Raw genomic sequence first — 17,526 nt, 5'->3', positions numbered from 1 at the left:
GTGAAAATGTATGGGATCTTTTATTTCAGCTCATGAAACATGGGACCAACACTTCACATGTTGCATTTATATTTTTGTTCAGTATACTGTATGTATGTATGTATGTATGTATGTATGTATGTATGTATGTATGTATGTATGTATGTATGTATGTATATATGTATGTATGTATGTATGTATGTATGTATGTATGTATACTGTCTTTCGTACACTCTTAGTGCCTCATGATTTTTAAGATAAAACCACACCCAACTCAGCTTCTGATTAACACCAAAGATGATTTTCTGTCACAATCAGGAATCAGTTGAATCATATTTGATCAGAGGCTAAAGTAGAAGCACAGAGCTACTCTGTGGCCAAAGTGAGAGAGTGAAACCTGAATGCATGCTCTTTGTCTCCCTCCACAGCTGCTTTGCCGAGTTACATCAGGCAAGGCTTTCTGGAGGCACTGTCAATGCTAAGACAAAGGAAAAGAAGAAAATCCTTCAAACAGTCAAGCGCTGTCTCTCCGTTTTCAATGAGGACTATGAGGACGACGATGAACAGGTAAGATATTATATGCTAAAATACTCACATAACAATAAACCTGGGACACGTGAAAGTCTTATTGCTCAGCTCTGTTTCAGTTGTAGTTGTTGATGTATTTTCTGTTTCTTTCCCATTCTTCCCTTAGGATGCCCATGAATGTGTGTTGCTCCTCCTCTTTCAGCTGAAGGCGGAGGGTATGGCATTAAAGGGCTCACCAGAGCCGTACACCTGCCCCGTGAAGCAGTTAGAATTCAAGCTGAAGACTTCCCGTACCTGCACCAGGTAACAGCTGTCATTTGTATACGGTGTACCTTGATGTCTTCATCACATTTGTGAGGAGGTTTAATGTCAGCATAACATGCAGGATACAGAGGTAAAGCATTAAGATAGTTAGTGTGTAGAGGGATCAAAAGGTTTGTGTTGGAGAGCTGATGCATTTCTCTCCGTACTTCTGAAGCTGTGGAGTTATAGTGTATGGTCAGGAGGATTACAATCACTTGTCACTGAGCCTGAGCCATTACCTGACACACAGCCTGGACCTCTACTTTAAGGTCAGCACTTAGCTTCAACCAAGAGTTAGTGAGTATGTCAAGGAACACTATCATTAATGTCATAATGTTCATAATTATATTGCTATGCTTTGTCACCTAGCCATCTGCGTTAGAGTGTGCATGCAGGGTGTGCTCAGGCAGCATGGCATCTGTGACTAGGCACTTCCTCACGCTGCCACGGTGAGTCCCCCCATCATCATCTCAGATTACAATTGACAGTCCTGATCTAACTCACCAAACTGGGTTATTGATTTGAGTACAAGACTGATTCCTCTGTCTGTCTCTCTGTCTCTCTGTCTCTCTGTCTCTCTGTCTCTCTGTCTGTCTGTCTGTGTCTCTCTCTCTCTCTCTCTCTCTCTCTCTCTGAGCAGGGTCCTAATGCTTCATATCAAGCGATTTACTGCAGGCAACTGGGAGCCAGAGAAGGTGGATGATCCCATGTCCATCCCTGCAGAAATCACCCTCCCAGCCATATGTGGGGAGACAGCCAATGTCCAGCATGGAGCCAGGTTGGTTTACACTCTGTTTGGGGACATTGCACACTGAATAGCCAACACACACCATGATTTTCACACACTAGATATTTACTTTCAATGCCATCAATTTACACAGGGCAAGCTCCCTGGGGAAAAACAACATGGACAGCACACCTGCAAACTCCCCAAAAGGCACCCTTGATAGACCAGGTAGGACATTGTGTTACTGACATCATGCAGAACACCCTCTCATGAAACAGGACTGTTGAGGAAAGCAAGTCGGAAGCTGAAGTTAAGAGTATATTTGTGGATACGTTTCCACTTCACTTTCTGGTTTGTATTCACACTATATTTAATATACCCCCACCAGCTTCAAATTCCTCTGACCAGCTAGAGAAACCAGCTGACAGTGAGAAAAAGCAGCAGGCAGCCACTGTGGTGAGGAGAGAGAGAGGGAGAGAGAGAGAGAAAAATAAATAACAGATAATTAGATCCAGTTGAGATAGTGGGCGGATCAAGATAAGGCAGTTATAGAAGGCACCCCTATCCTGTAGACAAAATAACAATCCTATTATTAAATGTGTTTCCTTACAGAGACACCAGCCAGACAAGATCTACAAATTGTCAAGTGTAATCTCACATCTGGGAGACAACATGTATACAGGTAAAATGCACGCAGGTATGCAGGCACGCACATACAATTATGAAAGCTTAATGTACACTCTATTCTGTTTCCCTTGTTCCCTAGGCCACTACATCAGTGATGTTTTGGACAGCCGTGGCAGTGGGTGGCTCTGCCTGGATGACGCACATGTCTTGAGAACAAATGAGGCCACTGTGCTGAGGGCGATTGCACAGACTGCCTACATCCTGTTCTATGTCTGCAGGTAAGGCTCTAGCCCACACATTTGAGAAGAATGTCACAAATGGAGTCAATGACGACAATGAGTCATCAAGAAAAAAGAAAGTGTTTACCAAAGCTAGAAAGATGATTCATTGACCACACATTAAGAGTTATCCCTTTAACCTGTAATCCCTCTGTATGTGTTATTTTCCAGACATTGTATATACATGTAAGATCTTCCTGTCATTTCTCATTGTAGTGGAGCAGGTGAAGGAGACCAGGCACCTCACTACCAGGAAAAGCACCAGGAGAACCCATCATTAAACTCAGGGAGAGGCACAGCTCTCAGGGACCACCTGGAGTAGCACCTACCACACACCAAGAAATATCAGATTAATCGAATTAGGCTGCCCAACACCACCATCAACTGCCCTAGACCACCATCAACTGCCCTAGACCACCATCAACTGCCCTAGACCACCATCAAGCTGCCCTAAACCACCATCAGGCTGCCCTAGACCACCATCAGGCTGCCCTAGACCACCATCAGGCTACCCTAGACCACCATCAGGCTACCCTAGACCACAATCAAGCTGCCCTAGACCACAATCAAGCTGCCCTAGACCACCATCAAGCTGCCCTAGGCCACCATCAACCTGCCCTACACCACCATCAGACTATCCTAGACCACCAGGACATCAGGCTGCCCTAGACCACCAGGACATCAGGCTGCCCTAGACCACCAGGACACCAGGCTGCCCTAGACCACCAGGACACCAGGCTGCCCAAGACCACCAGGACATCAGGCTGCCCTAGACCACCAGGACATCAGGCTGCCCTAGACCACCAGGACATCAGGCTGCCCTAGACCACCAAGACACCAGGCTGCCCTAGACCACCAGGACACCAGGCTGCCCTAGACCACCAGGACATCAGGCTGCCCTAGACCACCAGGACATCAGGCTGCCCTAGACCACCAGGACATCAGGCTGCCCTAGACCACCAGGACATCAGGCTGCCCTAGACCACCAGGACACCAGGCTGCCCTAGACCACCAGGACATCAGGCTGCCCTAGACCACCAGAAGAAACAGCCTACACCACAAAGCATTTACCCACTCTAGGCCATCTACTGTATGTTTACAATTGTATAAATATTAAACATCTCACTGACCTAGTGCAATTAATTTTCCTTTACTGTACATGGTAGTTAATAAATGTACCTGCATTGCATTCAGAAAGTATTCAGATCTCTTGACTTTTTCCACATTTTGTTAAGTTACAGCCTTATTCTAAAATGGATTAAATTGTTTTTTTCTTCTTCTCATCAATCTACCCCATGACAGCAAAAACAGGTTTTTCTGATTTTTTTGCAAATTTATAAAGAAAACAAAAAGCTGAACTATCACATTTACATAAGTATTCAGACCCTTTACTCAGTACTTTGTTGAAGCACCTTTGGCAGCGATTACAGCCTCGAGTCTTCTTGCGTATGACGCTACAAGCTTAGCACACCTGTATTTGGGGAGTTTCTCCCATTCTTCTCTGCAGATCCTCTCAAGCTCTGTCAGGTTGGATGGGGAGCATCGCTGCACAGCTATTTTCAGGTCTCCAGAGATGTTCAATCAGGTTCTAGTCCGGGCTCTGGCTGGGCCACTCAAGGACATTCAGAGACTTGTCCCCAAGCCAACCCTGCGTTGTCTTGGCTGTGTGCTTATGGTCGTTGTCCTGTGGGAAGGTGACCCCTTCGCCCCAGTCTGAGATCCTGAATGCTCTGGAGCTGGTTTTCATCAAGCATCTCTCTGTACTTTGTGCCGTTCATCTTTCCCTCGATTCTGACTAGTCTACCAGTCCCTGCTGCTGAAAAACATCCCCACAGCATGATGCTGTCACCACTATGCTTCACCGTAGAAATGATGCCAGGTTTCCTCCAGATGTGACGCTTGGCATTCAGGCCAAAGAGTTCAATCTTGGTTTCATCAGACCAGAGAATCTTGTTTCTCATGATCTGAGAGTCTTTAGGGGGCTTTTGGCAAACTCCAAGCCTGCTGTCATGTGCCTTTTACTGAGAAGTGGCTTCCGTCTGGCCACTCTACCATAAAGACCCGATTGGTGGAGTGCTGCAGAGATGGTTGTCCTTCTGGAGGGTTCTCTAATCTCCACAGAGAAACTCTGGAGCTCTGTCAGAGTGACCATCAGGTTCTTGTTCACCTCCCTGACCAAAGCCCTTCTCACCTGATTGCTCAGTTTGGCCAGGCGGCCAGCTCTAGGAGTCTTTGAGGTTCCAAACTTCTTCCATTTAGGAACGATGGAGGACATTTCCTTTGACCTCATGGCTTGGTTTTTGTTCTGACATGGACTATCAACTGCGGAACCTTATATAGACAGGTGTGTACCTTTCCAAATCATGTACAAGTATTTCTGTTTTTTATTTTGTATACATTTGCTAGAATGTCTAAAAACCTGTCTTCACTTTGTCATTATGGGGTATTGTGTGTAGATCGATGAGGATGTTTTATTTTTTTAATCCATTTTGAATAAGGCTGTAACGTAACAAAATGTGGAAAAAGTCAATACTTTCCTAATGCACTGTATAAGAGGCAATCTCTATCATTCATTCATGTTGGGTAAAAAGTGGAAAAAGTTAATATTACAACAATATTGTGTATCTACGCACTCCCTCGGAGTTGTAACGTAACCACAAATACAATGAAGTAATGGAACAATGAATGGCAATGTAACATAGACCATACATCACATATCAGTTTGGAAGACAGTCTTGACCCACAACTACTGTGGGAAAGACTAAGAGGACATCAACGTGTTGCACAAAAAATACAAAATATTTTTCTATAATGGATATGTTTATTGGTCTTTTACAACAATAAAAAAAAGGCTAGAAATACAGGAATACAAGAAATAAAAGGAGATGATGAATACCTGGTCGTCAACAGCCAGTCCACTAATAATAACAATCTTCAGGATGTTAAAGCTTTGAACCCATTGAAATCCTACTTTCTGCCTGGCAGACAAGGCTCCATAAATCATTCTGCTATAACACTGGTTCACACCAACACGATGGGAGAGGTGCTTATGGTATATGACACTAAAGCTATAAAACTGGTTCAAACACTATACACTTTTCCCCCCCACATGTCTTTATTGAGAAGTGTCTTTCAAAAGAAACAGAAACCTTTTTTCCCCCCAATTTGTTATGGTTTAAAATTATTAATAAAGGCCTCATATGTATTTACTAATTTACAAAATTGTAATTTATGTTTAACAATCAAGGCATCAACAAGTGTGCATATTCAAATTGATCGATTGCTCTACCCTGAACCACTGAATTAAAACCAACTCTCTAACACTCAATAAAACTTCAATAAACATGAATTATCCTTCTGTAAATCATGCTGATATTATTCAGCCATTTGTAATGCATTGAAATTAAGGTGACACGAGATGTCCAAGAAACCTTATGCATTTTGAGTTAAGTATTTTGTACATGGTACAGAAAACATAACTGAATAGGCAGAATTATACATAGCAATATTGTAGTATGTCAAGCACACATTTGGGCTGTCTTCCTAAAAAAAAGGGCCTTTGCTCCAAGTCTGACAAACCTAATTCCACACATTATCGTACACCACTTAAAGTAGACTGATATGTCAAATATAAAATGGTGGGTTATTGGACAAGGTTACATTGGTCAAGTTAACAGGGTTTTTTGCTGGTCATATATAAAGGGGGAATGCTGAGGCAACATGGCGTGGTACAATCTAATTTACTACAAACCTGCTACCAAATAGTTATTTACATAGTTATTTTTATACTAAACTAAATGGATTGCAGTATCTCTATGACAGTGGTGGTTTTGATGATTCAGTGGGATTGTCATTTAGGCTACCATTTAAAAAGAATTCCCTCACTTATGCTGTGCTATGTTTTACATATCCTGGTCCAATCTTGTACAATCATCAAAGACATGTTTTTACCGACTTGTGTGCAGTCGTCCACCTGTGTGCCAGTAAACCAGCTGAAATGACAGTGGTTAAATTCTAGCTAGAGGGCTGTTTGATTCTAATGGCTGTTCCAGGGAAGTAGCTTAACATAATTATTTGTTTTCCTGTTATTTGTTTTCGAGTGCCTATGCACACTCAGACTCCTATGCAATTTAAATGCACTTTTATCTGCAATTGATGTTAAAAACAAATCCAAGGCTTGATGTGCAGTACATTCATATGGAGGAGATTATGGATTTGCTTGGCCCTGCAGCTTGCCATAGAGGGGTAAGGCAGAGTAGTGGGGTCCACTGCTGGTGTCTGGGGTTAGGAGGACAGGGGTAAGGGTTGTGGGGGGCGGATGCCATGCTGCGTGTGGGCTGGAGGGAGAGCTTCTACTCTGGTTGGGGAGCTGCTGGTGTCTCGTTGGCATTGGCGTCCGTGGGCTCGTTTTCCACCTCGTCGTCGGATAGGAGGTCTATCGATGTTCCCTCCACCTGCCTGAGCGGCTGGGGGAGAAACTGATGGGGCCTCCACGCCTGCAGGGGACAGAGGGGGCCAGGAGAGGTGGAGAGGTATTAGTAACGAGGACCACAATTTGGCCAATATACACAACTGTTTGTGTGAAAAATATAATCTTAGAGTTTGTATGTGTGTGTGTGGGGGGCTCTAAATACCTGAGGCGGCTCTGGAGTGTGACCTCACGGCTGAGACCTTCGCTGGCCTCAGTGGCATCATCCAGCTCCCTCTGCAGCTTCCTGCGGTAGGCGTTGGCACGTGTGGCCTCCTCCACAGCTGCTTCATGCGAGAGTTGGCCTCCTCCATCTGACTCAGCAAGGAGTCACAACAGACATCAACAATGATGAACAGTCAATACTAATACTTACAATACTCAGCAGTCCTGTGGTCCAATGGTTACTGGAAATAACCTACTGTAGGAAAGACTCCAATCCTAAATCTTCACACCTATCCAATCCTGTCCCACCTGTGAGGATCTGTGTTTATTGCGCTATAACCCAATACTACATCACGTGATTGAATATTAGCAACTGTTGGCCTGGGCGCCTGGGTGTCTGTGCTGGAAGTAACATTTTGCCCCAGATAGTGTGCTGAGAAGCTGTGGTTAACCTTGAGCGAGAACAGTATGCTTTCTATGCAGGTGCAAATAGCTCAAACAATGTTACAGAACTGTCTGACCTCAGTCTCTAGGGTGTGGGAGCATAATCTACACAGCAACAGCGCCTGACACCAAGGAGCGCCAAGAGGCTGGGACCAGCCTGAGCGCCGGCGATGGGCTGAGCAAGTTTAAACCACGCTCAGCCTCTACTGTGATAGGCCAACAGACGGGTTGGAACTACGTCTATCACAGTATCAGAACAGCTGTTTACTTACCTCCTGCCAGTTCTCTGTTCTACCCTGCGAGGTGTTACAGTGAACCCGTATATACGAAAATTGCCTTTACCATTTATCGCTTGAGTTTAATAAAAATACTTAAAGTATATTCGGTGACTCTGAATCACATTTTGTCCTGATACCAGATTTGAATTGACGCAAATCCCTTATACACCTTAGAACTAGCTAGTTAGCTAATGTTTGGGGTGTCAATAACATCTAGCTAGCTAGCGTTAGCCTATGTTAGTTGTATTATCCGAATTGATCATCTGGGACCAATTAATTTGGTCTTTCGTGCAAATAACAAAAAAGATAGTTAACCAAGCGGGCTAGATAAAACGCACACAGCTGGCATTGTTATGAACAAATGGGCACTTACCGTTTGATCAGGGTCTATGTCAATTTGAATGGTCTGCTGTTGCAGAGTTTTTAGCGTGATTTGCATTGTCCCGGTAGCTCACGCTGTTTCCCCCTTGCGCTTCGATTACAGCTGTGTTTAAAAATATTCAAAAGTAAAACAGAAATTACATTTAACCACAAGTTCAAGCAAGAGAATATTTATCCATGACCATGAGATGAGTCCATGAGCACTCAGCATCGCCATCTTTGATGACACAAAACTCAGAAGTAGGTGGCGTGTAACGGTTTGCTGCCCAACTTGCAGCCTCGAGCGCTCTCTGAGTCTGATCGCTACAACCACTAACTGGTCAACCATATGAATATCCCGGTGTAATCACACACCTGGGGTGCCAGTTTATCCAGGTGGTAATAGGATCTACAATCTACTCTGCGAGAACAAATTATGCTTTGCATTCATGGCATGATCTGTTGACAGCTGTGACCGGTGTGGTGGCGACCAACTGGGTTTACAGAACAGCAAATATACAACAAATGTACTAACGTTAGTATTTTAGTTTAGTTTACAGTCACTAGTTAGAGTGGCACGGTCAGATATTAATAGATCCATCTGTGTTAAGGTCCTCCTAACATTATACCCTGATGAAGACAGCTTGTCGGTCGGAACGTTGGATATTAGGTTATTAAATTGTTGAGTCTGAGCTAGTGTGCGGCTCTCCTTTTCTTTTTCAAAGGTCATCCTAACAACCATTTCAAAGCTACACGTTCGATCTGTATCAGATCAGCGTCAACTGAAGTGAAATAGGCATTTTACTTTCCATAATAAAATATTACTCTAAAGTATCTTAAGAAGATATAAGCTAATAAATATGTTTTATGTTTACTGTATATGAAATAGGAATAACTCTGAACACACGATCAATTCATTTTGTAATTTATTTCTCAACATTTTGTTGTGTGTGATTTGTTGACTATTTACGCTGGTAACGCGTAGTCAAGCGCATCATAATTTGGGTTATGACATCACAATGTTAAATAGGCAACATATTTTGATGTTCTGCAAAACAAGGCATAGTCTACAAATTCACTGAAATGGGATGTTTGTGTTGCTGTAAAAAGGTATGTCTAGTCTGGGCTAGAATTGATCTAATTCTGTTACAATTTAGAGTATAGTCTATTCTTTTCAGCTATTCCTAGTTGTTTCTGTTATGCTGATGAAGGAGGACCCAAAAGCGACGTAATAGAAACAGAGTCTTTATTCCAGTCTTAAACAAACAATGATGTTCCTGGATATTATCCAAAGGTAATCCAAAACAGGAAACTGAAAACCTCTTGTCAGTAGAGAGGAACGACTGGAGACGCGACCACCGACTGCAGGTCGCTTCAGGAAGGCACAGACCGTAGCTGACATAGACACCTGCTCACACGCAACTTCTGACAAATGCAAAAACACTACAGGGCGAAACAAGGACACAGAGCAGCTAACCTCAAACAAGAATCCGACAAAGACAGAAGCAGAAAACAGAGGGAGAAATAGGGACTCAAATCAGAGGGCAAAATAGGGGACAGGTGTGAAAGAGTAAATAAGGTCGTTAGGAGAATGAGAACCAGCTGGGAGCAAGAACGGAACGATAGAGAGAGAGAGCGGGAGAGGGAAAAAGGGAGGAGAAGAGAGAGGAATAGAAAGAGGGAAAGAACCTAATAAGACCAGCAGAGGGAAGCACAGGGACAAGACATGAAGATCAAAGACAAAACATGACAGTACCCCCCCACTCACCAAGCGCCTCCTGGCGCACTCGAGGAGGAACCCTGGCGGCGACGAAGGAAATCATCAATCAACGAACGGTCCAGCACGTCCCGAGATGGAACCCAACTCCTCTCCTCAGGACCGAAACCCTCCCCATCCACTAAGTACTGTTGACCACGTCCCTGAGAACGCATGTCCATGATCTTCCGTTCCTTGTAAATAGGTGCGCCCTCGACAAGGACGGGAGGGGGGGAGGGAAGACGAACGGGGGCGCGAAGAAAAGGCTTGACACAAGAGACATGGAAGACAGGGTGGATGCGACGAAGATGTCGCGGAAGAAGCAGTCGCACAGCGACAGGATTAACGACCTGAGAGACACGGAACGGACCAATGAACCGCGGAGTCAACTTGCGAGAAGCTGTCGTAATGGAAAGGTTACGAGTGGAAAGCCACACTCTCTGACCGCGACAATACCTAGGACTCTTAATCCTACGTTTATTGGCGGCTCTCACAGTCCTCCCCGCAGACGAAGGCAGACCGGTAATAAAGTCTAAGGCGATCTGAGACCATGGTCGAGAAGGAATGGGAAGCGGTCTAAGACGACCGGCAGGAGGAGAGTTACCTGACTTAGTCTGCGCGCAGTCCGAACAAGCAGCCACGAAACGGCGCGTGTCCCGCTCCTGAGTAGGCCACCAAAACCGCTGGCGAATAGAAGCAAGCGTACCCCGAACGCCGGGGTGACCAGCTAACTTGGCAGAATGAGCCCACTGAAGAACAGCCAAACGAATAGAGACAGGAACGAACAGAAGCTTACTATGACAAGCGCGCGGCGACGCAGTGTGAGTGAGTGCTTGCTTTACCTGTCTCTCAATTCCCCAGACAGTCAACCCGACAACACGCCCTTCAGGGAGAATCCCCTCGGGTTCCGATGGCGACAATCGATGAGAAAAGTAAGCGCAAGGATGGACCTTATCGTCAGACTGGAAGCGCTGGGACAGAATGGCTCCCACGCCCACCTCTGAAGCGTCAACCTCGACAATGAATTGTTTAGTGACGTCAGGAGTAACAAGGATAGGGGCGGATGTAAAACGCTTCTTGAGGAGATCAAAAGCTCCCTGGGCGGAACCAGACCACTTAAAGCAAGACTTGACAGAAGTCAGAGCTGTGAGAGGGGCAGCCACTTGACCGAAATTACGAATGAAACGCCGATAGAAATTAGCGAAACCGAGAAAGCGCTGTAACTCGACACGTGACTTAGGAACAGGCCAATCGCTGACATCCTGGACCTTAGCGGGATCCATCTGAATGCCTTCAGCAGACAGATAATCATCGAGAGCCTTACGTTCGGGAGCCGACAGAGAGAATATTCTACCCCGAGGAGAAGTGGTCCCCGGATGGAGATCAATACAACAATCATACGACCGGTGAGGAGGAAGAGAGTTGGCTCTGGACCGACTGAAGACCGTGCGTAGATCATGATATTCCTCCGGCACTCCTGTCACATCACCAGGCTCCTCCTGAGTAGAGGGGACAGAAGAAACAGGAGGGATAGCAGACATTAAACACTTCACATGACAAGAAACGTTCCAGGAAAGGATAGAATTACTAGACCAATTAATAGAAGGATTATGACATACTAGCCAGGGATGACCCAAAACAACAGGTGTAACAGGTGAACAAAAAATCAAAAAAGAAATGGTCTCACTGTGGTTACCAGATACTGTGAGGGTTAAAGGTAGTGTCTCATATCTGATACTGGGGAGAGAACTACCATCTAAGGCGAACATGGGTGTGATCCTCCCTAACTCTCTGAGAGGAATGTCATGTTTCCGAGCCCATGCTTCGTCCATAAAACAACCCTCAGCCCCAGAGTCTATCAAGGCACTGCAGGAAGCAGCCGACCCGGTCCAGCGTAGATGGACCGACAAGGTAGTACAGGATCTTGATGGAGAGACCTGAGTAGTAGCGCTCACCAGTAGCCCTCTGCTTACTGATGAGCTCTGGCCTTTAACTGGACAAGACATGACAAAATGTCCAGCAGAACCGCAATAGAAGCAAAGGCGGTTGGTGATTCTCCGTTCCCTCTCCTTAGTCGAGATGTGAACACCTCCCAGCTGCATGGGCTCAGTCTGAGCCGATGGAAGGAGATGGTCGAGATGCGGAGAAGGGAAACCCCGTTAACGCGAGCTCTCTTCCACGAGCTCGGTGACGAAGATCTACCCGTCGTTCTATGCGGATGGCGAGTGCAATCAAAGAGTCCACGCTGGAAGGAACCTCCCGGGAGAGAATCTCATCCTTAACCTCAGCGTGGAGTCCCTCCAGAAAACGAGCGAGCAACGCTGGCTCGTTCCAGTCACTGGATGCAGCAAGAGTACGAAACTCTATAGAGTAATCCGTTATGGATCGATCACCTTGACATAAGGAAGCCAGACCCCTGGAAGCCTCCTTCCCAAAAACTGAACGATCAAAGACCCGTATCATCTCCTCCTTAAAGTTCTGATAAACGTCATAACACTCAGCCCTTGCCTCCCAAATAGCTGTGCCCCACTCCCGAGCCCGCTCAGTAAGGAGTGATATGACGTAAGCGATCCGAGCTCTCTCTCCAGAGTATGTGTTGGGCTGGAGAGAGAACACAATATCACACTGGGTGAGAAAGGAGCGACACTCAGTGGGCTGTCCAGAGTAACATGGAGGATTATTAACCCTGGGTTCCGGAGACTCGGAAGACCAGGAAGTAGCTTGTGGTACGAGACGAAGACTCTGAAACTGTCCTGAGAGATCGGAGACCAGAGCGGCCAGGGTCTCAACGGCATGACGAGCAGCAGACAATTCCTGCTCGTGTCTGCCGAGCATTGCTCCCTGGAACTTGACGGTAGTGTTGAGAGAATCCATAGTCGCTGGGTCCATTCTTGGTCGGATTCTTCTGTTATGCTGATGAAGGAGGACCCAAAAGCGACGTAATAGAAACAGAGTCTTTATTCCAGTCTTAAACAATGATGTTCCTGGATATTATCCAAAGGTAATCCAAAACAGGAAACTGAAAACCTCTTGTCAGTAGAGAGGAACGACTGGAGACGCGACCACCGACTGCAGGTCGCTTCAGGAAGGCACAGACCGTAGCTGACATAGACACCTGCTCACACGCAACTTCTGACAAATGCAAAAACACTACAGGGCGAAACAAGGACACAGAGCAGCTAACCTCAAACAAGAATCCGACAAAGACAGAAGCAGAAAACAGAGGGAGAAATAGGGACTCAAATCAGAGGGCAAAATAGGGGACAGGTGTGAAAGAGTAAATAAGGTCGTTAGGAGAATGAGAACCAGCTGGGAGCAAGAACGGAACGATAGAGAGAGAGAGCGGGAGAGGGAAAAAGGGAGGAGAAGAGAGAGGAATAGAAAGAGGGAAAGAACCTAATAAGACCAGCAGAGGGAAGCACAGGGACAAGACATGAAGATCAAAGACAAAACATGACAGTACCCCCCCACTCACCAAGCGCCTCCTGGCGCACTCGAGGAGGAACCCTGGCGGCGACGAAGGAAATCATCAATCAACGAACGGTCCAGCACGTCCCGAGATGGAACCCAACTCCTCTCCTCAGGACCGAAACCCTCCCCATCCACTAAGTACTGTTGACCACGTCCCTGAGAACGCATGTCCATGATCTTCCGTTCCTTGTAAATAGGTGCGCCCTCGACAAGGACGGGAGGGGGGGAGGGAAGACGAACGGGGGCGCGAAGAAAAGGCTTGACACAAGAGACATGGAAGACAGGGTGGATGCGACGAAGATGTCGCGGAAGAAGCAGTCGCACAGCGACAGGATTAACGACCTGAGAGACACGGAACGGACCAATGAACCGCGGAGTCAACTTGCGAGAAGCTGTCGTAATGGAAAGGTTACGAGTGGAAAGCCACACTCTCTGACCGCGACAATACCTAGGACTCTTAATCCTACGTTTATTGGCGGCTCTCACAGTCCTCCCCGCAGACGAAGGCAGACCGGTAATAAAGTCTAAGGCGATCTGAGACCATGGTCGAGAAGGAATGGGAAGCGGTCTAAGACGACCGGCAGGAGGAGAGTTACCTGACTTAGTCTGCGCGCAGTCCGAACAAGCAGCCACGAAACGGCGCGTGTCCCGCTCCTGAGTAGGCCACCAAAACCGCTGGCGAATAGAAGCAAGCGTACCCCGAACGCCGGGGTGACCAGCTAACTTGGCAGAATGAGCCCACTGAAGAACAGCCAAACGAATAGAGACAGGAACGAACAGAAGCTTACTATGACAAGCGCGCGGCGACGCAGTGTGAGTGAGTGCTTGCTTTACCTGTCTCTCAATTCCCCAGACAGTCAACCCGACAACACGCCCTTCAGGGAGAATCCCCTCGGGTTCCGATGGCGACAATCGATGAGAAAAGTAAGCGCAAGGATGGACCTTATCGTCAGACTGGAAGCGCTGGGACAGAATGGCTCCCACGCCCACCTCTGAAGCGTCAACCTCGACAATGAATTGTTTAGTGACGTCAGGAGTAACAAGGATAGGGGCGGATGTAAAACGCTTCTTGAGGAGATCAAAAGCTCCCTGGGCGGAACCAGACCACTTAAAGCAAGACTTGACAGAAGTCAGAGCTGTGAGAGGGGCAGCCACTTGACCGAAATTACGAATGAAACGCCGATAGAAATTAGCGAAACCGAGAAAGCGCTGTAACTCGACACGTGACTTAGGAACAGGCCAATCGCTGACATCCTGGACCTTAGCGGGATCCATCTGAATGCCTTCAGCAGACAGATAATCATCGAGAGCCTTACGTTCGGGAGCCGACAGAGAGAATATTCTACCCCGAGGAGAAGTGGTCCCCGGATGGAGATCAATACAACAATCATACGACCGGTGAGGAGGAAGAGAGTTGGCTCTGGACCGACTGAAGACCGTGCGTAGATCATGATATTCCTCCGGCACTCCTGTCACATCACCAGGCTCCTCCTGAGTAGAGGGGACAGAAGAAACAGGAGGGATAGCAGACATTAAACACTTCACATGACAAGAAACGTTCCAGGAAAGGATAGAATTACTAGACCAATTAATAGAAGGATTATGACATACTAGCCAGGGATGACCCAAAACAACAGGTGTAACAGGTGAACAAAAAATCAAAAAAGAAATGGTCTCACTGTGGTTACCAGATACTGTGAGGGTTAAAGGTAGTGTCTCATATCTGATACTGGGGAGAGAACTACCATCTAAGGCGAACATGGGTGTGATCCTCCCTAACTCTCTGAGAGGAATGTCATGTTTCCGAGCCCATGCTTCGTCCATAAAACAACCCTCAGCCCCAGAGTCTATCAAGGCACTGCAGGAAGCAGCCGACCCGGTCCAGCGTAGATGGACCGACAAGGTAGTACAGGATCTTGATGGAGAGACCTGAGTAGTAGCGCTCACCAGTAGCCCTCTGCTTACTGATGAGCTCTGGCCTTTAACTGGACAAGACATGACAAAATGTCCAGCAGAACCGCAATAGAAGCAAAGGCGGTTGGTGATTCTCCGTTCCCTCTCCTTAGTCGAGATGTGAACACCTCCCAGCTGCATGGGCTCAGTCTGAGCCGATGGAAGGAGATGGTCGAGATGCGGAGAAGGGAAACCCCGTTAACGCGAGCTCTCTTCCACGAGCTCGGTGACGAAGATCTACCCGTCGTTCTATGCGGATGGCGAGTGCAATCAAAGAGTCCACGCTGGAAGGAACCTCCCGGGAGAGAATCTCATCCTTAACCTCAGCGTGGAGTCCCTCCAGAAAACGAGCGAGCAACGCTGGCTCGTTCCAGTCACTGGATGCAGCAAGAGTACGAAACTCTATAGAGTAATCCGTTATGGATCGATCACCTTGACATAAGGAAGCCAGACCCCTGGAAGCCTCCTTCCCAAAAACTGAACGATCAAAGACCCGTATCATCTCCTCCTTAAAGTTCTGATAAACGTCATAACACTCAGCCCTTGCCTCCCAAATAGCTGTGCCCCACTCCCGAGCCCGCTCAGTAAGGAGTGATATGACGTAAGCGATCCGAGCTCTCTCTCCAGAGTATGTGTTGGGCTGGAGAGAGAACACAATATCACACTGGGTGAGAAAGGAGCGACACTCAGTGGGCTGTCCAGAGTAACATGGAGGATTATTAACCCTGGGTTCCGGAGACTCGGAAGACCAGGAAGTAGCTTGTGGTACGAGACGAAGACTCTGAAACTGTCCTGAGAGATCGGAGACCAGAGCGGCCAGGGTCTCAACGGCATGACGAGCAGCAGACAATTCCTGCTCGTGTCTGCCGAGCATTGCTCCCTGGAACTTGACGGTAGTGTTGAGAGAATCCATAGTCGCTGGGTCCATTCTTGGTCGGATTCTTCTGTTATGCTGATGAAGGAGGACCCAAAAGCGACGTAATAGAAACAGAGTCTTTATTCCAGTCTTAAACAATGATGTTCCTGGATATTATCCAAAGGTAATCCAAAACAGGAAACTGAAAACCTCTTGTCAGTAGAGAGGAACGACTGGAGACGCGACCACCGACTGCAGGTCGCTTCAGGAAGGCACAGACCGTAGCTGACATAGACACCTGCTCACACGCAACTTCTGACAAATGCAAAAACACTACAGGGCGAAACAAGGACACAGAGCAGCTAACCTCAAACAAGAATCCGACAAAGACAGAAGCAGAAAACAGAGGGAGAAATAGGGACTCAAATCAGAGGGCAAAATAGGGGACAGGTGTGAAAGAGTAAATAAGGTCGTTAGGAGAATGAGAACCAGCTGGGAGCAAGAACGGAACGATAGAGAGAGAGAGCGGGAGAGGGAAAAAGGGAGGAGAAGAGAGAGGAATAGAAAGAGGGAAAGAACCTAATAAGACCAGCAGAGGGAAGCACAGGGACAAGACATGAAGATCAAAGACAAAACATGACAGTACCCCCCCACTCACCAAGCGCCTCCTGGCGCACTCGAGGAGGAACCCTGGCGGCGACGAAGGAAATCATCAATCAACGAACGGTCCAGCACGTCCCGAGATGGAACCCAACTCCTCTCCTCAGGACCGAAACCCTCCCCATCCACTAAGTACTGTTGACCACGTCCCTGAGAACGCATGTCCATGATCTTCCGTTCCTTGTAAATAGGTGCGCCCTCGACAAGGACGGGAGGGGGGGAGGGAAGACGAACGGGGGCGCGAAGAAAAGGCTTGACACAAGAGACATGGAAGACAGGGTGGATGCGACGAAGATGTCGCGGAAGAAGCAGTCGCACAGCGACAGGATTAACGACCTGAGAGACACGGAACGGACCAATGAACCGCGGAGTCAACTTGCGAGAAGCTGTCGTAATGGAAAGGTTACGAGTGGAAAGCCACACTCTCTGACCGCGACAATACCTAGGACTCTTAATCCTACGTTTATTGGCGGCTCTCACAGTCCTCCCCGCAGACGAAGGCAGACCGGTAATAAAGTCTAAGGCGATCTGAGACCATGGTCGAGAAGGAATGGGAAGCGGTCTAAGACGACCGGCAGGAGGAGAGTTACCTGACTTAGTCTGCGCGCAGTCCGAACAAGCAGCCACGAAACGGCGCGTGTCCCGCTCCTGAGTAGGCCACCAAAACCGCTGG

General features: G+C 47.2%; 1 protein-coding gene across 1 annotated transcript; it reads left to right on the top strand.

Annotated features, from left to right (window-relative positions):
* The first annotated feature begins 369 nt into the window (after positions 1-369).
* LOC129833246 (ubiquitin carboxyl-terminal hydrolase 37-like) lies at positions 370-7,900 on the top strand. The gene is made up of 9 exons (XM_055897689.1): positions 370-546; positions 674-810; positions 986-1,079; positions 1,180-1,259; positions 1,451-1,588; positions 1,692-1,765; positions 2,150-2,219; positions 2,304-2,442; positions 2,659-7,900. Exons 1-8 carry the CDS (start codon positions 385-387, stop codon positions 2,317-2,319), a joined length of 771 nt encoding a protein of 256 aa, XP_055753664.1. The 5' UTR covers positions 370-384; the 3' UTR covers positions 2,320-2,442; positions 2,659-7,900.
* The last annotated feature ends 9,626 nt before the right edge of the window (positions 7,901-17,526 follow it).

The sequence above is a fragment of the Salvelinus fontinalis genome, chromosome 34, assembly GCF_029448725.1.
Source record: "Salvelinus fontinalis isolate EN_2023a chromosome 34, ASM2944872v1, whole genome shotgun sequence".
Lineage (NCBI taxonomy): Eukaryota > Metazoa > Chordata > Actinopteri > Salmoniformes > Salmonidae > Salvelinus > Salvelinus fontinalis.
Note: the sequence above shows the minus strand (reverse complement) of the source record. Positions and strands in the feature narration are given on the sequence as shown.